Raw genomic sequence first — 21241 nt, 5'->3', positions numbered from 1 at the left:
CCAGTTTACATCCTCTGGAGTTCTCCCTACCCTTTGCAGTTTTCTGTACCTGTATATTTGTGTCTTGTCTGTACTTGTTAGTGTGTTGTCTTTTATATGTTTCACTGTTTACTGTGGGAGTGAATATGAGTTATCCCTGCTTGTCTGGTATCTCACATTATAGGATGCTTTCACTGTAGCATGTTACAATACACATTTTTCAAGGGAGAATGTAACCATCAGACGTGCATATATATATATTATCTCAACTGGGAAGCAGAATGTATTCCTCTTGCCAAAAAACAGCTGCGTGTATATGTCTTATGTACACATGCTGTTCTGATTAAAAACAAAGCTTCTTCCCTTCTTCTCTTAAATGTTGGGGTATTTTTTTAGAATACTATTTACAATAGTTTCAGGCATTCACTTTTATAGCATATTCTGCCACATGAACATGAGGTTAAGGGGAGCGTTGGCTAGGACAGACACACTGCACCTCAGGGTACGTCTACACTATGGGATTATTCCGAATTTACATAAACCGGTTTTATAAAATAGATTGTATAAAGTCGAGTGCGCGCGGCCACACTAAGCACATTAATTCGATGGTGTGCGTCCATGGTCCAAGGCTAACGTCGATTTCTGGAGCGTTGCACTGTGGGTAGCTATCCCGTAGCTATCCCATAGTTCCCGCAGTCTCCCCTGCCCCTTGAAATTCTGGGTTGAGAGCCCAGTGCCTGATGAGGCAAAAATCATTGTCGCGGGTGGTTCTCAATACAGCCTCACCCCTCCCTTCGTGAAAGCAGCAGACAACCATTTCACGCCTTTTTTCCTGGGTGAACTGTGCAAACACCATAGCACAGCAAGCATGGACCCTGCTGAGATCAATACCGCAATAGTGGATGTTGTAAACACGTCGCGCATTCTCGTGCAGTCTATGCAGAACCGGGACCTGCAAAACCAGGCGAGGAAGAGGCGACGGCTACGGCAGCGCGGCGACGAGAGTGATGAGGACATGGAAACAGAATTATCTCAAACCGCGGGCCCCTGCGCTTTGGAGATCCTGCTGGTAATGGGGCAGGTTCTAGCCATTGAACGCCGATTTTGGGCCCGGAAAATAAGCACAGACTGGTGGGACCGCATAGTTTTGCAGGTGTGGGACGATTCCTAGTGGCTGCAAAACTTTCGCATGCGTAAGGGCATTCATGGAACTTTGTGACTTGCTTTCCTCTGCCCTGAAACACCATAATACCAAGATGAGAGCAGCCCTCACAGTGGAGAAGCGAGTGGCAATAGCCCTCTGGAAGCTTGCAACGCCAGACAGCTACTGGTCAGTCAGGAATCAATTTGGAGTGGGAAAATCTACTGTGGGGGCTGCTGTGATGCAAGTAGCCAAAGCAATCATTAAGCTGCTGCTACAAAAGGTTGTGACTGGGAAACGTGCAGGTCATAGTGGATGGCTTTGCTGCAATGGGATTCCCTAACTGTGGGGGAGCGATAGATGGAACCCATATCCCTATCTTGGCACCGGAGCACCAGGGCACCCAGTACATAAACCGCAAGGGGTACTTTTCAATGGTGCTGCAAGCACTGGTGGATCACAAGGGACGTTTCACCAAGATCCACGTGGGATGGCCAGGACGGGTTCGTGACACTCGCGTCTTCAGAAGTACTGCTCTGTTTAAGCTGCTGCAGCAAGGGAATTACTTCCCAGACCAGAAAATAACAGTTGGGGATGTTGAAATGCCTGTAGTTATCCTGGGTGACCCAGCCTACCCCTTGGTGCCATGGCTCATGAAGCCATCCACAGACAGCCTGGACAGTGGTCAGGAGCTGTTCAACTACGGGCTGAGCAAGTGCAGGATGGTGGTAGAATGGGCATTTGGCCGTTTAAAGGCACGCTGGTGCGCACATTACTGACTCGCTCAGACCTCATCCAAACCAATGTCCCCTTTGTTATTGCTGCTTGCTGTGTGCTCCACAATCTCTGTGAGAGTAAGGGGGAGACCTTTATGGTGGGGTGGGAGGCTGAGGCAAATCACCTGGCCACTGATTACGTACAGCCAGACACCAGGGCGATTAGAAGAGCACACCAGGAAGCGGTGCGCATCAGAGAAGCTTTGAAAACGAGTTTCATCACGGGCCAGGGTACGGTGTGACTGCTGTGTTTGTTTCCCCTTCATGAACCCTCCCCCTTTATTGACTCCTTCCCTGTAAGCAACCCACCCTCCCCCTTCGATTACAGCTTGCTTAAGGAAATAAAGTCTCTATCATTTAAAAATCATGTATTCATTATAAAAAGTAATTATAAAAAGAGGCAGAGAACTGACAAGGTATCCCGGGTGTGGTTTGGGAGGAGGATAGGAGGGAAGGAAAAGGCCATTAAACACATTTCAGTGTAATGACAGCCTTTTGGTTGGACTGTCCATGGGGGTGGAGTGGGTGGCTGCACGAAGCCTTCCCCCACGCATTCTTACACATCTGGGTGAGGAAGATATGGAACATGGTGAGTGGTGAGGGTGGTTACATAGGGGCTGCAGCGGCACTCTGTGACCCCGCTGCTCTTCCTGAAGATCCACCAGACGTCGGAGGATATCTTGATCATGCAGCAGCTCCAGCGTTGCATCCCGCCACCGCTGATCTCCCTGCCTACACCTCTGATCTTCCTGCCGTCACCTCTCATCTCGAGCGTCTCTCCTATCCTCACGTTCGCCCCTCCTATCCTCACGTTGGTCCCTCCTGTTCTCACGTTCACTGGCATCTTTCCTGTACTTTGCTACCACGTCCTTCCACTCATTCAGATGAGCTCTTTCATTGTGGGTTACTTCCATGATTTCCGAGAACATTTCGTCTCGCATCTTCTTTTTCCTCCGCCTAATCTGAGAGAGCCTTCGGGATGGAGTAGGGAGGCTTGAAAAATGTGCAGCTGCATGAGGGAGGGAAAAAAGGGAGGGAAGTATTTAAAAAGATACATTTTACAGAACAATGGTTATACTCTTTCACAGTGAACAACACTATTCACCTTACATAGCACGTGTGATTTCACTACAAGGTCGCATTTTGCATCTTAATATTGAGTGCCTGCGGCTCTGGTGTTACAGATCTCACAGACGCAGGTCCGGGCATCAGAATTCAGCTTGCATGCGGCCATGGTAAGCCATTGTCTTTCGGCTTCTCCAGCCTTCATATACATAGTGCCCTCTGATACTTCTTTCCTGTTAACATGCAGCAGCAGAAGCCAACCCCCTCATCCAATTCTCTAGGATAATTGCTTTATCCCTCCCCCCACCACATGGCTGGTATCACGGAAGATCACTGCTAATCACCCTCCTTTCCGCCCCCCACCGAGTGGCTGGTAGCTGGGAAGATTCCTGCTAGCCAAACGCAAAAAAGCTCAGTGCTATCCTTCCTCCCCTCCTGCCACTTGGCTACGTGCAAGGAAGGATTTTTTTTTAAGCAACAGCCCAGTAGGAAAATGGCCATCTCTGTCTCCTTAATTAAATTTCTGAATTTCAACCAGGTTACCATGAATGATATCACTCTGCTGAGGATAACAGAGCGAGATAAAGAATGGATGTTTCTTGAATGCCAGCAATCGCCGGGACCATACGCAGCTAGTCTTTGTCATGCAATGATACCCAATTACTTGCTACATTCATGGCGTGGTAAAGTGTCCTACCATGGTGGACGGAACAAAGCTGCCTTGCCCAGAAACTTTCTGCAAAGGCTTTTGGAGTACCTCCAGGAGCGCTTCATGGAGATGTCCCTGGAGGATTTCCGCTCAATCCCCAGACATGTTAACAAACTTTTCCAGTAACTTTACTGGCTGCGAATGCATCCCAAGCCCTCATGGCAAATCAATCATTAAAAAACACTTGCTTTTAAACCATGTTTTATATTTACAAAGGCACACTCACCAGAGGTCGCTTCCATGGCTTCGCTGTCTGGGCTAGTGGCTTGCGAGGTCTGGGGGAGTAATTCCGTCTGGGTCACAAAAAGCTCCTGGTTGTTGGGGCTAACGGAGTGCTGTGTGCTCGCTGCAAGGTCGTCCTCCTCTTCCTTCTCCTTCTCCTCATCTTCCCCCTCCGCAGAATCCTCAGCCATGGTTGAGATTACAACCCCCACCTCGGAATCCACAGACAGGGGTGGGGTAGTGGTGGCTCAGCCCCCTAAAATTGCATGCAGCTCAGCGTAGAAGCGACATGTTTTCGGCCCTGACCCAGACCTTCCGTTTGCTGCTTTGGTTTTCTGGTAGGCTTGTCTGAGCTCCTTAACTTTCACTCTGCACTGCACTGAATCCCTGGTGTGGCCTTTTTCCATCATAGCCTTGGAAATTTTTTCAAATATTTTTTCATTTCGTCTTTTGGAACGGAGTTCTGTTAGCACTGAATCCTCTCCCCATATAGGGATCAGATCCAGTACCTCCTGTGCGGTCCATGCTGGAGCTCTTTTTCGATTCTCAGGAGACTGCATTGCTACCTGTGCTGATGAGCTCTGCATGGTCACCTGTGCTGATCACAGCTCCACGCTGGCCAAACAGGAAATGAAATTCAAAAGTTCGCGGGGCTTTTCCTGTATACATGGCCAGCGCATCCGAGTTCAGATTGCTGTCCAGAGCACTGTGCACTGTGGGATACCGCCCAGAGGCCAATACCGTCGATATGCAGCCACACTAACCCTAATCCGATATGGTAATATCGATTTTAGCGCTACTCCTCTCGTCGGGGAGGAGTACAGAAACCGATGTAAAGAGCCCTTTATATCGATATTAAGGGCCTTGTAGTGTGGACGGGTGCGGCGTTAAATTGGTTTAACGCTGCTAAAATTGTTTTAAACGCGTAGTGTAGAGCAGGCCTCAGTCACACAGCAGGCAAGATAACAGAATGTCTTCCTTTTTCTGTGTTCATGTAATATGGATGCTATCCTGCTTCCACTGAGCAGAGTTTTTTCATTTATTTCAGCTGGAACAGGATTGCAACCTTTTTCTCCATTTGGGGAGTTATGTAGGGAAAATACATTTCTCTTCAATCTTCCTCTGGTAAGTTTTCTGTATGAACTGGTGGATTTAGCCAATGTGAGGTCAATTCAGTGATCTGTGACTCAGACTGCAGAGCACTCGAGTCATTGATCACACCAAATTGCTCACAGCTATTCTGTACCTTTAGTATTGTGTCACATATCACCACTCTTCACCAGGATTGGAATTTAGAATGCCTTTTCTCCCCACCCATCCCGGCGGAAGCTCATTCAATGTCTCTCTGTGGGGGTGGCACTCATCCCAGGTTACATTTACTTACCGTGTGGAGGTTATACATATTCTACTCTCAGACGCTGCTATTTTGCTGCACTCCTTCTAAGGCAGAATGAAAGTCACAATACGAAAGAAATGTGCTGTGCAGCACTGGTTCAGATGCTCTTCCCTGCATTGTTCAGTTGCTCCTGCCATCCTCTCTAAACATAATAAGTCACCTGTGTAAGTGTAATGTTGTCATTATAAATGAAAATATAAATACCAGCTCAAGGGAGAAGGAGAAAAGTTAAGAAGTATCATGTTACAGAATATGTAAACATTGAGTGACTTCCTACTTTTCAGTTCAGTGTGTCAGCCCTGCTTCAAAACTAGAAATGAGAGGAGTTGAGTTATTTAAAAATAACTGCAGTGGTATCATCTTATAACTAAGTTGCTTTTCCTGTCACAGAGCAACCACAAAGTGAAGAAATAACTATAGCAGCCATGTCAGAATAGTGGAAATAGCCTGTGAGTTCTGTCAGTGTAATGAGAATAGTGCTCTTTACTAGACTTACTTATTCTTAACTTTCCATATAGTGCACACTTGTGTTTGAGAGCATTCTTAAATTATCTGAAAAAAGTCATGGTAGAGAAAAATGGCAGATTATCAAGAAGACATGTCTGTGGCATCCATTTAAAATTCTTTAAAGTCCAATGGAGTGACAAAATGCAGTGAGTAGAAGTGGCTCTCTCCAGTACTAAAGATAACATGATAGCTAGTTACTGAGCTCTAAAACTATAAGGACAAAGGACTTTCCCAATACTTAAATACAAGGCATATGTGAACATATGTGTATGTGTGTAAACTTTCAATAGCAAATAACACAATATGTAATCTAACATATGACGTGGAATACAAATGATCCAGACATCTCACAGTTCAGAATATTAAGGGTCTTATTCTACCCTACTGTTTTAAAACACCTGGGAAGGGCTCTAAAATTCCTGTGAGGTTTAACAAGCTGATTTGCTGCAGAATGTTCCATTTATGGAGGAGTGGCTTCTGGTCTTGTGGTGTGGCAAGGGATATAACCATCACAGTCCATCTTGCTGAGGTTCCTTAGGGGAAAAGAAGCTTAGATCACATGGGGCCAGGGTCCCTGCAGAGAACCTCTAACCCTCTCTATTGTTGTCTGTCCCCTTTTACCACTTTACTAGCATTGGCTCTCCACATCTTTTGTGGTTTATTTGCCCCGTTTTGCACTGTTTACACTTACCTCTCTTCTCCTCATAGTGAACGTACTGTAGAGTCATGAGTAAAACTGAAATACCGGCACTCTGTAGCAACAAACATAAGCAAACTTTAAAGTATGAAGATTTAGCATGACAATACCACATATCTATTAACTTCAATTTTTTCCTTATGTTTACAGCAACAATCAAGTTTATAACCTGTGCTGATTTACTTGTTCCAGGAGTTTTTGTTTATTAGTTTATATCCATAATGCTACCTAGTTACCAACCCATTGAGCATTAACACTTAAATATTGCTTTACACCTTCCAAGCATACCTCACTCAAACAAAGGGACCCATCTTTAAACCCATGTGGAGGATTGTAGCTTTTGTTAGTATTCATGTTTGCACAGTGCTTTGAAAATCCAAAGTGATAATGTCAATATGATTGTTAAAATGACAGCATGGTGAAATTATATATACATTTTAGATTGCAACAAAACCAGGGGCGGCTCTATGTTTTTTGCCGCTCCAAGCGCGTGCCTGGGGCGGCAAGCCATGGGGGGCAGCCTACCAGTCGCTGTGAGGGCGGCAGGCAGGTGGCTTTCAGCGACATTTCTGCAGGAGGTCCGCTGGTAAGGTGGTTTCGGCGGCGCGCCTGCGGGAGGTCCGCCAGTGCTGCGCCATCAGCGTCCATGCTGCCAAATTGTCACCGAAGCCATGGGACCAGTGGACTTCCTGCAGGCGCACCGCTGAAAGACACCTGCCTGCCGCCTTCACAGCAACCAGCAGGCCGCCCCCCGTGGCTTGCCGCCCCAGGCATGCGCTTGGAGTGCTGGTGCCTGGAGCCGCCCCTGAACAAAACCTGTAACACTAGAAAACTAGACTATATTGTAACTTCTAATCTGTTTGCACGACACTTGTTTATTAGTGTATATTACTGAAACAAGTGTCGTGCAAACAGATTAGAGATGAAAATATAGTTTAGTTTTCTAGTGTTATAGGTTTTGTTGCAACTTAAATATACAGTTTATTAGTAGTAAATCAAATGTATTATTATATTTTGTTATTACTGGTAGAATATTTCAAAAATCCATTGTCTATTAACTTTAATTAAAATGAACTGCAATGTGTAGCATGTTTCAATGGGAGGTAGACACCTAGCTTTTTTTTTTTTTTTTTTTTTAATTCCCAGTCTATATTTAAGTGTCTTCTAAATGTTGAGAGTAGAACTCACCCACTTCTTGGAATACTCTTGACTGTCAGAGTTCAGTATGTAAACTTTTATAGTGACAATTATTTCTTCTGTAATATCTGACATTTTGAATGAACACAAATCCATAATAATCAACATTTGAATGGTCCCAGTGGAAGCATCTGGTTTCAGCTGTGCCAGTGGTACTTTAAAGGCTTTACAAAGTCAGCTGGCAGCATACCCAATCTTCAGGCATTAAATTTTATGGCAAAAGAGCTGAGAGAGACTGAACATTTCTATTTCCTGTTATCTTTCTTACGTGGATGGGCTTCCAAAACCACAGACATTGATTTTAAAAAGGTCTATGTGTGTGTTAGTGTTACCAGCAGCCACGACATAATTCAAATTTGAGCATTTATCTTGTAAATCTTGTATAGTTTCTCTCTTACCCGATATAGGTTTTTTTAAACAAATTTATTGCCAGACTGAGTGAAGGTACTTGATAGTGTTGCAAACTGAAAAATCCATGACATTCCTAATGCAATGTCAAAGACTACAAATTGTTTATTTTAAATTAGGCAAAACGTCAAAGTTTTATGTTCAATTAGTCAACATTAAGATAGTCGTATATTTTAAGTCATGTTTTGAGAATCACTTGTTCAAAGACCAGACTTTTCAGTGACATTCAGAATCTTTTCTCTTGCAGCCATTTCGTAGAGTGACGTTTTCTGTTGTGAGTCAGCCTCAGGACCCACATCAAGGGTCATTGCAGAGTTGCTATGACAGCGGTCTGGAGGAGTCAGAAACACCAAGCAGTAAGAGTTCATCAGGGCCAAGACTGGGTGCCCTTCCACTCCCAGAGGACAACTACGAAAGGACTACGCCGGATGGCAGTGTTGGTGAGGCAGAGCATATGGAAAATGGTAGGGGCAAACACAACATTCACACACATAATCACACTAGTGAGCCATAATAAGTAGACTTGTGAAAAGGTCAGTCCAAAATAATAAAATGAAATAGCTTAAATTATAACTATTTTATTTTAAATGGTAAAATTTGTTAAAATGCAGCTATACAAAATAATGAAACATAACCATACAAATAAAATCAGCAGCTTTTTTTACATTATTTTAAAACTACATTGTTGAAACAGTTAAATAATTAAAAAAAATATCAGTGCAGGGGCTGGCTTCAAGGAAATTAAATTGCATACACAATTTTTTTTTTAACAAAAGGAATTGATAAGGGACATGTGTTCTCTTTTCTACTTCCATTTTTTTGTCATACAATCATTGCTTATGACATTTTCCTGAAATTGAATTTGTGCCACATCAGCATAAAGAAAATAGGAATTAAAAATCTCCTTCTAGAGTCTTCCCTTTCCCCCAACATTATGCAACGTGTTTTCAAAACAATATTGAGGTTTCTACTCCATGTTGAATTATTTAGAAAAGGAAACCACGGTTTGATTTTTTCCTCCATGGTATATTGTGGAAAATACTTTTAGAACATATAATTTAAATTAAGGATTTTTTATACGTATGGGGATGAGGTGGGGAATGCATCCTGATTTGCACTATGAGTAATTCTTCAGCAATTGCAAAATTATGGTAATTAAATACTTAATAGTTTGCAATTTTCTTTTGTATCTACAATTAGAAAATAGTGGACTTTAAAATACTTTTCTATAATAGATCTTAAATAATTTGCTGTTCCACACTTATTGACCCTTATCTAAAGCTCTTTGATGTCAATGTGCATTGACTTCAGTGAGCTTTGGGTGATGCTCTTAAACTATATAGTAGATAACTTCATGTCAAAGATTACCGCATGTCAAAGAGTACATAGTGCTGACGTGTGAAATGAGGAGTATGCTCATCAAGTTTGTATAGTTGTGTTTGTGAGGAGGATGGAGTCTCATCAGATCCTCAAACCCAGTATAGATTTTGTTTGGCTTTGTGCATGACTTTAGCTTATTTCAAAGGCTTAGATCAGCAGTTAAAATTGTTCTTGTTTTATTCCTAAAATAGACATATTGACCCAATAAAAATAGATCATACTCTGTGGTCAGGAAATTGACAGATCTAATGTACATGAGGAAGAAGCACTGCAGCAGTCTGCATTTGCTGGAGGTTTGCATTTCAACAATGCATGACTATTTCAAGTCATACAGAATAATGCCCCCACCCCGTGGAAATAATAATGATCCTAAATTCAGTTATCATTTTCCCATTTATATATGTGTATGTATTAAAATTTATTTTTAGGAGATAGAAAAAAATGAAAGTTGTGGGGAGCCTGCTTCCTAAATTGTTATTTATTTTTATTTTTGTTAATTTAAGGGTGAAAATTAGTGCTTAGGAAAATGAGGCTAAAGCACTGGCTATATCCAGGTAGATACAGTGCAATGAAAGCAAGTATTCTTGAGATTAAATTGAATAAGTTCATAGTTCTTCTGAAACTGTCTGAGGCACAATATGTATAAAGCAATATATAAACACGGAATCTTGGATGAACTGTAGGACTATGATTTATCCTAACTTTCGATGTGCTTGTCAGTAGATAATAAAAGTGGTCTTATCCAAATTAATTCTCAGAAATTCCAACATAGAGTGGACTCTAGTTTGCTTAAATTTTGGAAATTGTGGGGCAATTACCATTATACTATATTAATTGTTGAACTTTAAAATGAAATTAAAAGGAGGACAAAGTAACTTTTCTTTGTTAGGATTACATACTTACCCTTTGAAATTAGACAGATTTCAGAATAAGTAGAAGCACAACCAGATCAAACTACTAAATGTACTTATTATGCCATAAGCACCTCCAAAACAAGAGTAGCATAATAGAAGTCTCAAATGGTATAATGCAAGGATTACAGACAGTAAGGGAGATTTTTTGTCATCTTCACAAAATCTTGAACTGAACCCTGTGAAAGTGGGTGACATTGTGATGAAAATTATACTCTACTGACTTTTGAATTCTGCTGTCACTTTTTAAAACAGGATTTAGACAGTGGCATGTCATCTGCCTCCAGTAATTTTTGTTAGCATTAATCAATAGGTGATGACAGAACAAGATGCAATGCACTTTTGGTCCTCTATAAATGTAGCATTTGACATTTGAGTGAGTGCTTTCTCTGATCCAAATTTTAAGATGACTTGTCTAACTATATAGAACAATTGTATTGCTCAAATTCTTGTAATTTAATCTTCAATATTAATGGAACATTCTGACATAAATAGAATTGGAATTGAAACCTGTCAGGTATTCATTTGTCATATTTAATTGGAATCTCAGTAATCTGCAGTGTTTTGGTTGGTTAGGTTTTAATCAGGATTTGTATTGGATTTTCATTTGGATTTTCCATGGAAACAGCACTTTGAAAGCTATCTTAGTTTTTAATTGTTATTACTTCAAATATTTACCATTTAATTTCAACCGGTGCGAAACAATGCAGTTATAACTAATTACTTTGGATTTACTTTCATTTTAAAGTTTGAGGAGATAATTTTCAGCACAGTAATGTAAAACCTTCTGATTCCTTTGATGCATTCTCTGTGCAAGATAGGAACACTAATGAAAACAAGGTGCCTTTCATGTTTCAGCAAGTGAAAGAAGGCTGAATCTACTGCAGCTAGAGTAAACACCGGTAATGAAATGCAACTTCCCAAATTTGTTGGTTAGATGTCTCTTTCTACTTTTTTGGGTTAGCATAAAACAGAATTGAAACAATAGCGCAAGTAGGTTGGTTTTCTTTATAATAAACTGTACAGTGTATTACCAGCCTATATGAATGTCAGATGTAGATTGAGGTTTAGTTTGCATTATTAGCTGTGGTGAGCGGGGTAGGGTGGAAGAAATGTTAGCAGACAGGCTATGAAGATGCAGTATGAAAAGATCTGCTAGTTTGTAAGATCTGGAGAACCAGAAATACTTCTGAGTCTTTCCCCCTGCCCTTGCAGCTTTCCTTACAAGGAAACCCTGCTCATTTGTGTAATTTTGTCCAACACACATCAATTGTTTCTCTAATGTGGTCATTTAAAAGGCATTATTTTAACAGAAATTGCACACTGTTTTTCTCAAGAGGACATATTATTTTTCTTTACATCTTGATTTTTATATTGTAAATATAGTCATTGTCATACTGGATAAGATTCCTGGTCTATCAAGCACAATATTCTATTTCTGACAGTAACCAGTAAGTACCAGATACTTCATAGGTATGTACAAGAAACCACATAATAGAAAATTGTGGAATAACTTTCTCTTCTCACCTCTGTTAGGCCTCGTCTACATTAGAAAATTAGATTGGTTTAAATACATCTGTCAGAGGTGTGAAAAATCCATGCCCCCTGAGCAACCGTAATTAAGCTGACCTAACTCCCTGTGCTAGGTAAGTGCTAAGAAAATGGAAGATTTTTTCTGTCAACCTAGGCACCACCTCTCAGGGAGGTGTATTACCTATGCGGATGGGAGAACCCCTCCCATCAGTTTAGGTAGTGTCTACGCTGTAGCTTTTTAAGTGAAGACAAGCCCTTAGGTAGTGATCTGCTTATGCTCTGAATCATGAAGGTTTATATTTTCTAAAAGATTATTCATCCTATCTCATTTAATTACAACTATTGTCACTGTGCATACATGCAATTTTATGAATTCTACTAAATTATTGGCCTCAGTGATCTCTTGTGGCAGTATGTTCCACAAGTTAATTATCAGTTCTGTAAAAAACTATTCATTTTTATCAATTTTGTATTTGTTTTCTTTAAACCACACTGAATATCCCATTGTTATTGTATTATGAGAAAGTAAATAAAAGTGCTCAATTTACCTTTTCTATCTTTATTTTTATAGCTTTATCATGTGGCTTCATATTTATTTCTTCTCTCAACTACATTCACAGCCTTTTCAATCTTTCCTCATAGATAAAGTCTTGTTGTGCATCTAATAACTTTTGTTGCCTGTCTCTGAACTTTAATATCTGCTAGATGTTTTCTGAGATAGGGGTGACCAGAACTGAACACAGTATTCCAGGTGAGGGCATCACAACATTTTCAGTATTATTTGCTATGCATTTTTTTACACATGCTGTCATTAGGGCAATGTTTTGCATTGACATGTCTGTGATGATGCCAATGTCTTTTTCCATGGGGCTAATTTAGAACCTGACAGTGTGTATGATTAGTTCAAATAAATCCTTCTGATGTGCACAACCCTGCTTTTGTAAACAAAACATTTCATCTTTCATCTTGCTGTCTATTCAAATAGCTTTGTTAGGCCCATCTGAAGTTCCTCACAGTCCTCTCTAGGCGCAATTAAACAAAATAATTTATATTTATATATATTTATAATTTACTTACCAGTATATATATATTTCTTATTTCTAGCACCTTTCATCCAAGGCCAAGGAAGCAAAGTACAACCATTCATTAAGTCTCATGGCAAGCTTTTCAGAGAACAGCTGTGGCCCACTAGGTTCAGCACAGAACTGGGATTCAAGAGATTTAAGTTCTGTTTCTGTCTCTACCACTGGCTTAATCAAGTCACTCAAACTCCTTGTGTCTCATTGCCAAACCTATAAAGGTTGGAGAACAGGAATCAGCTGCTTTTATAAAGGGCTTGGATATCTATAGATGAAAATAAAAGAAATTATTTATATATCCATCATTTTAAAGTAGAGGGAAACCAAAGCAAAGGAAGTTTAAGTGACTAGCCTAGGGTTCACAGGAAGTGAGTGTCAGAGCATGGAATAGAACTCAGAACTCCTGATCCTCATTGCTGTCTTACAGTCACTAGACAATTTTCTCCCTCCTAAAAGACAGCAGTAGTTAAATATACTCCAATCAACAGAAAAAATAGCTAAAGGACAAGAAAGAAAAATGGTATTGTCCAGTTCTAGCAATGTGATTTGATTACTGCATTATTTTACCTATGGCAGTTTCAACTTTAGTCCTTAGGTATCAAACGAGTTGTGCAAAATTCGAGATCCGTGCTACCAGAGCAAGAGGGGCTAGTTGTGTATAAGATGAGCAGCCATTTTTTTCCCATGTGAAGTGTTAGGAGATTTCAGGTTATTAGAAAATAAATACTATGTGCAATCTAGCTATGTTCATTTAGGGCCCAGTCTGCCATACTTTTTTTTGTAAAGCGTTACTCAGCTTCATGGAGTAGGGTAATAAATATGAGTAAAGGTAGGAGAATGTAGCCACACACAGTTTTACATTATTCAGAGGATATTAGTGTAAAATTGTTTTTTAGGAACATTAACCCATTGCAGGCCCAAAGTTAAGTATCTTTTATATAAACATTACCAAGCAGAAACTCATGGAGTTGCTCCTAAGAGCAGCTGAACATTTGTACATTTTTTGCACTTTTCTTCTCAGACTACTAATGTATTTAAAAAAAAAAAAACCAACCAAACAAAAAAACCTGCATAAATGATCACGTTGACATTTCATTTAATTGCTTGAGAAAGAATTTTCATTATTGCTTCTGAAAAATGCTGCATGCGGTTATTCACATAGATGAACTCCTGACCCAGCTGATCCTATCATCCTGCCTCAAGTGATATTTTGGATCACAATTATACTTTCTGTAGTGGAATAAGCCTAGAGACAGTTAATTCTGAGAACGAGCTATTCTGAGACTTTTAAAAAGACAGCCAGATATCTGAGCGAAAGAGAAGATAGTTCAGTTCACATGATAGAATACATAAAAGTCTTTGGTGAAAAGGTCTCAAAGTGACACCAGCCCCTGACAGAATAATAGATGCAAAATCTGCAGCTGCATCTCCACATCTATAATGATCAATACCCCCCCACAACTCACCCTTCAAGATATATGCACCCAACAACATGTGGTGTACGTCATCCAATGCACTAAATGCCCAGATAACAACTGTGTGAGTGAAACCAGACAATCACTATGCTTTCAAATGAATTCACACAGAATAATAATAAAAGACAAAAACACTGAACACTTTTCACAAAATGGTTACTCCATATCTAACCTCTCAGTCCTCATCCTCAAAGGAAACCAGCACAATACATTCAAAAGAGAAGCCTGGGAGCTTAAATTCATAACTTTGCTAGACACTAAAAATCATGGTTTACGGTTTATTACAACCATCTACAATCCCCTAACCCTGCTGTTTTGTCTATGACTGCAGGGGTGTTAATGGGCCACTTTACCTTGAATGGCCCCTTAGAATATGTGTTAATTACTTATGCCAAACTATCTGTTCCACTTTGTAATTAGCTGTGACACTCCGAGTACTTGCCCCAGATCTGAAGAAGAACTCTGCATAGCTAAACTTGTCTCTTTCACCAACAGCAGCTGGACCAATACAATATATTACCTCACTCACCTTGTCTCTCCATTATACTAGTGACATCCTACTCCCAATGGGTCTATTTGTGAGTAGATTTTTTGCCCTATTATCTCCTTTCCTTATTTAAAAAAATCTTTAGAATTTTTTCCCTTCTACAGCTGATGCTTCTGTGAGTTTCTCCACTGTATACCAGATAGTGATATATCACATGCTATCCAACCAACAGATAATACTTCATATATAAGCATGGTATATTCAAAGCTATATAGTGATTGCTCTTAAACAGTTTATTGTTAGTATTTTGCACCAGAAATTAGGCAGGTATATCTTGCTTGCTTGCTGCTAATAGCTCTTGTTCAGGGATATTACAGAACAATAGTTTATTCCATGTACAGTATTGTATTAGTAGAGAAAAATGTCAACAAAATAAGATAGGACCTGTGTAACTCATACAGGACTATTATTATTTATTTTTATATCTAGTGCTATGTGTTTTCATTATACTTTATATACATAGAATAAGATACAGGACCAAATACAGCCTTGCAGTGTGTGGTGATCACTCTCGTTAAACCCAGCTAGGGATGCTGGAACAATTTGTATAGTGGAGGTGCTGAAAGCCACTGAACCAATTGGTAAACACTGTATATGATGGAAACCACTTCAAGCCAAGAGGGTGCATTAGTACCCCCAGGCCCCTAGGTCCGGAACCTATGAACCCACCAGGAGTGGATTGTACATGGTTCTCACCCTGCTGAATAGTTATTTTTTAGTTATACTTCTTTGGGTCAGTCTCCAGAAATAGAAATATCACTTGTGCACTGACCATTGGTAGAATGTACTTCTGAGTGTCAAAATACCATGTAAAGTTCTTTTGGATCAGTCATGGTTTTGGATTCTTATAGAGTGCATGATGGGGTCTGCTATGATAAAAAAAAGATCAGAATTACTGAATTTTAAATCCACATTCATACCTATAGCATTGTTTTAACTGGAGGTAATGCTCCTCTCTTTTTGGTACTTTCTGTCTGTTTCTGTCCCATTTTATTTACATTAGCTTCCTTTTGTGACTCACAAACGAGCAGAACATTTGTCCTTTCCGTTTACATTTAAATTATGAAAAAAAAATTCTCTCCTTTCCCTGTAAGCCCCTACTCTCTCAAAAAGGCAAAAAATATTTACAGCAATCACTGTACTGTGTTTATAAAATAATAGTACTATTAACGTTAAGTAATTCTTAGCTCCTGGTTCACTACTCTTTAGCCTCTTTTTTATCCTTTGAAGACAAAAGACAGCCCTTTTGCATCAGAGCTTCACATTATTACTGCATCCATTGCAGCAAAAAGACAGAAGAAAGCTATGTGTAGCCTTTGTGTATTCCCATAATCTGTGTTAGAAAGAAGTAAGAGTGTGTGTGTGTGTGTGTGTGTGTGTGTGTGTGCAACTGAGATCTAGAGAGAGAGATTCTAAAATACCACTTATTTAGAATAATTTAAAATCTTTTGTCCTGCATGAAAGAGACAATTATTTATATAATCTGCATTATCCATGACTATCAAATCAGTTTACAGATGTAACTATTAATAGTCCAACTTGAGAGATGCAGAAATTCAGTACCACAAGATTAAGTGACTTGTCCGGCATCATACAGCAAGTTGGTATTTGAGCGAAGAATTGACCCCAAAGTGAAATCCGGGCCCTATTGAAGTCAATGAGAGTTTTGCAATTGACTTCATTCAGGGCTAGGATTTCACCAAATATCTCGAGTCCCAGTGTCCTGTACCAACAGCTAGTCCATGCTGCCTCTGACTAGTGCAGATTACATAATTCCCTTTGATGTTATTCTGAGCCCTGAATATGGATTGAAGGCAGAATATTGTCCTAAATTTCCAGACTGAAGGGAGAAGGAACTTCTTATTTGTCTGAAGAATAATTAGCAAGCCTTGCATCTAGTCCAGGTTTTCTCCAGTGATGAGTCTAATGCAGACAGTAAACAGAAATGTATTTTCCCTGAATTCACTGCACTCCATTCAGCATGGTCTATTTTATTGAGTCTTCCTCAGTTGTTTGAGTATTTGTATTTGATGGCTGTTTTTGCAGTTTCCTGGACAACATTAGGTCTTTCAGATCTTCCTAATCTACAAATATAATGAAGTTCCAAAAGAAATCCTTTACATTGGGCAAATCTTCTCCGTTTCAGTCACAGACGAGTTTTGTTCTCCCCTGCTGGCTACAAATTCCCATTTTTGCTTTTTCGCAGAAGCCTGTACACCCCCTCCCCCATCTGAAATACGTAATTAGTTTTATCTCTTGCATATAGGTTCAATGGCTTTGTTTTTGGATACTTTATCAGCAGGATTTTTCTTTTTCCTCGTAGAACAAAGGTGGATAAAAGTAATAGAAGAAATCATAATTTGTTTGTATGGGTTCATTTGGTGATTATAAAGTACAATACATTGTACTGCATAGGGAAAAAAAATCAAAGAGTACATTTTCAAAAAGATGTACCTATTGAATGCCCCAAATTGACAGTTGCATGCATAACTGGTCAAGTAATTGAACATGCATGTACTTTAACATTTCCAACAGATTGTGTTTAAGTGCATATAACTATTACACACATAAATTAGAAACTATTAACTATTAAGTACAAAATAGCACAAAACTATTAAGTACAATCGTAGAAGTAGGCATCTGTTTTTTATAATCATTATTATTACTACTATTTGGAATTATCATTAATCAAGATTGAGGCTCCTGTTTAGTTGGTGTGTACAAATATATAAGGCGATGTAATTATTGACCTGAATTATTTACATGCAAATACATGTTCAACTTAATTAGATGTTGTATTTGCATATACATTTTGTTTGTTTGTTTTTTGCAAAGTGCTTTGTTTTTAACTCTTTGTTCTTCATTCCTTCAAATAAATTTACAGTTTGTTTTTTTTTAAAGGAAGTACTTTGTATTAAAGTTTTACAAAATTACAAGTCAGTCATCAAAAACAACCGCTGTGACAAAGTACATAAAACATACAAGAAAACAACAGGCCCAATCTAGCATTTCTATCTCATCCCAAACTTCTGTTGCAGTTATTGAGAACTGTAACTATGAAACAAAGGCAGCATCAGACCTATTATGTGCAGAAAAAAAGACGTAGAGGTTCCATTACAGAACAATGGAACTTAGCTTTACCAAAAAAATATAATTATAATAAACAATTTCTTTCCTTTTTTGGTTCAATAACAAATACTTATTCCAGTACAAACACATTGTTCCCTTGGAAAGAGAGGTACTCGGATTCAAATTACAGTGTACAATCCAAAAAATTTGAAAGACTGCCAAAAATGCCCGTATAAATCCCAACAAACTTGTATGTTTTCATCATATATACTGAAAGAAATGAGAAAAGAAAAGACATTATTATTGTGCTAACAAGTTATACATAGCCTCATGGGTTTAATTTTTTACTCTTTCTGAGAAATAAGTCTGAAGGATGTTTCACAAACAAGATACAATTAATGTATAAAGAGCTGTCTTTTGTGGATGAAAATCTTCCTAATTTTTTTACAGGTGATTAACATGTTGCTGTTAGTATTAAACATAGGTTTTTTATTGCTTCTAATTTTACTTTTGGTGTATGTCATGATTACAAGGTAAGTTGCACTTTTAGACCCTTTTTGGCCTTCTCGAGTGCCCCTTCAAGTGACTGGTTTTCTATCTTCACTCCTCTTTGAGTGGAACCAGATGGGCCTACCATTCAGATTGGGTCACTGGGCTAGAGCACCCCTGTTTACCAACTGTGATAACATAACAGCTCCAGCTGTGTTTGGCACTTGTATGCCCTTTTCATAGAATCATAGACTATTAGGGTTGGAAGAGACCTCAGGAAGTCATCTAGTCCAACCTCCTGCTCAAAGCAGGACCAACACCAACTAAAACATCCCAGCCAAGGTTTTGTCAAGCCGGGCCTTAAAAACCTCTAAGGATGGAGATTCCACCACTTCCCTAGGTAACCAATTCCATTTCCTGTGACCAGTGGCTGAATAAAGTGGTTCAAAAACAATTTATTCAAAATAAAGTATTATTTATTCACTCAAAGGCACACAGCATTCAGAGAAGTGAGTTAAACAACGATAGGCCTACATGCTTGGGTCTTAGTTAAGCTTTGTTCTTTCCTTTCAGCCTTTTCCCCTCAGGTCAGACATCCGTATAATTGGCCTGGCAGATACAGACTTCCCCCACAGCATACAGGGACTCATCTCTGGCCACAACTGCCCACTCAGCCCTCTTTCCTCTCTAGGCAAGGGTCTTCAGTGCTTTAGTGTTTTACTGTCCCTTTGATCCTGGGCTTGGACTGGGAAAAATAAACCTGCTAGCCTGGCTGGAGACCAGGAGGTAGGTATTTCCCATTTAATAGCTCCCCCATTATTCTATTTAAGGAACCTTGGTGTTGTCCCCGGAGGTACCTTATCTCTATCATTGTTTCATTTACTGTTTATTCACCCTTCCTCTCCACCTCAACAGCCTCCTTTGATTTAACTGCATACAGTCAGGAAGGATCATTCTCCATAGTGTTAAAAGCCAATTTTCCATGAGGAAAGGCAAGACCGAGTCTATAGAAAGAAATGTGCATACTAATGAGTATTTGAGGTAGATCAGTGTACAGTTATGAACACATCTTTCTCTTGTGACTTCTGAAACTCTGTTTATATTTTGAAATACAACTGGGCATCTCTCTTATCAGTCTAATGTATCTGTCTGCTTATATGGACCACTTCACTCTAAGAGTAGTCTACCCTGCCATAAAATCCCCAGGGCAGTGTCTTAGAGCCCTGATCAGCTGACTCAGAGTCACAGGGCTTACTCTATAGACAGCAGTCTAAACATACCTGCTCAGGATGGAGCCCAGACTCTGAGACCCACCCTTGTCACTGGGTTTCAGACCTCAGGCTCCAGCTCAAGCAGAAATGTTTACACTATTATTTTTAGCCCTATTGGGTGAGCTCCTCAGTTACCCAGGCTCTGAGACTTGCTGCTGTGGGTCTTGTTTTGCAATGAAGGTATACCTTAACTATCTGAATACATGTCTAAAATTAAAATAAGTAATAAAACAATTCCCCTCTCTTTCTTCACCACCTATAGATATAAAAAACCTTGAAGAATTTTTTTTTTTTAGGCATTTTATGGCTGTGGTAGGTATGCAATAATCACCTATATACACTTATTGCACAAGACCTGTATTAGATTCCATAAGATTTGCTAGGAATTATACTAAATATCTGAGAGTAGAATTAAGTCCCCCAATAGGTAAAGTTTAAATGAAAATACCCAAACAAAGTCAACTTTGTTTAATCAAAATAAATTTTTAAAAAGTGGATTGTAGGCCAAACCCGTTAGTCCTTCTCTGTGTACAGTTCTCAGCAAAATCAAAGGTAGTTCTTTGGAAAGACAAAACTACTATGGGGTGATAGATTATTCTTATATTCCAATAGTACCACAACATGCCTTCAGAAGTCAAATTCTATTATGAAATAAACAGTTACAGCTCATTCAACTTAGAACATGCTATTAGAATTAAATTTGTATCAGTAAGTGAATTAATTCATGTTCTAAAAGAGCTGGTCATTCTTAAATGGATTCTTAGAGTTATGAAAAATCCATTGACAATTCTCAGTGAACACCAGAAAATAGACATGTAGATATATAATGTAGGTCTATGTCCTTTACCCCATGGAAAATAATTAAAACTAGGTCATATCGCTGAATATGTGGCAAAACAAAAAACAAACAAACAAACAGAAGAAGAAGTAGAAGACCATGAAGAAGAAAAATGAGAAGCCAGTGGAGGAGTTGCAATAATTAAGGAGTTACCTTATTTTAATGGTTGCCTGATCCTTCAAAACTAAACAAGCATACCCATACTGGTTTTCTCAACTTGCTTGTCTTAACCTGTTTTTTTTTTTTTGCTATATCTAAGGAACAAATCAACCCTAAAGAGCCATGCAGGGGCACTTGTTCTTTTACTGAGCAATCTGTTTTATTTCATCAGTAAGGGAAGTGAAATCAAAATGAATCATATCTAAACTTTCATGTAAACAAGCCATAAGACAAGCTTGTATTTAAGCATTTTTTTCCTATGAGGTAATGGCTGATTTGTTTTCTTGATCAAAAGATTCTCCTTTTGATTTTTTTTTTTTTTAGCTTTGTTACTGTGCTATAAAGACGAATGGTGTCCATGGAGAACACCTTGTAGAGCTGCTTTTTTTAAAA

At 39.2% G+C, this 21241-nt stretch overlaps 1 protein-coding gene across 4 annotated transcripts in view; it reads left to right on the top strand.

The window, feature by feature from the left end:
* The window catches only part of PCDH7 (protocadherin 7), a 400142-nt gene that overhangs the window by 178848 nt on the left and 200053 nt on the right, over positions 1-21241 (top strand). The window contains exon 2 of one of the 4 annotated variants that reach the window (XM_050947388.1): positions 8345-8453. The exons of 1 other annotated variant lie outside the window; for it this stretch is intronic. In XM_050947388.1, coding sequence (XP_050803345.1) covers positions 8345-8453 — 109 coding nt within the window. Of the gene's footprint in view, positions 1-8344; positions 8562-21241 lie in introns of all 4 variants that reach the window. 2 more of the 4 variants (XM_050947387.1, XM_050947386.1) reach the window with 2 other exon arrangements.

The sequence above is a fragment of the Gopherus flavomarginatus genome, chromosome 3 (assembly GCF_025201925.1).
Source record: "Gopherus flavomarginatus isolate rGopFla2 chromosome 3, rGopFla2.mat.asm, whole genome shotgun sequence".
Classification (NCBI taxonomy): Eukaryota; Metazoa; Chordata; order Testudines; family Testudinidae; genus Gopherus; species Gopherus flavomarginatus.
This window is presented reverse-complemented; position numbering and strand designations above follow the sequence as displayed.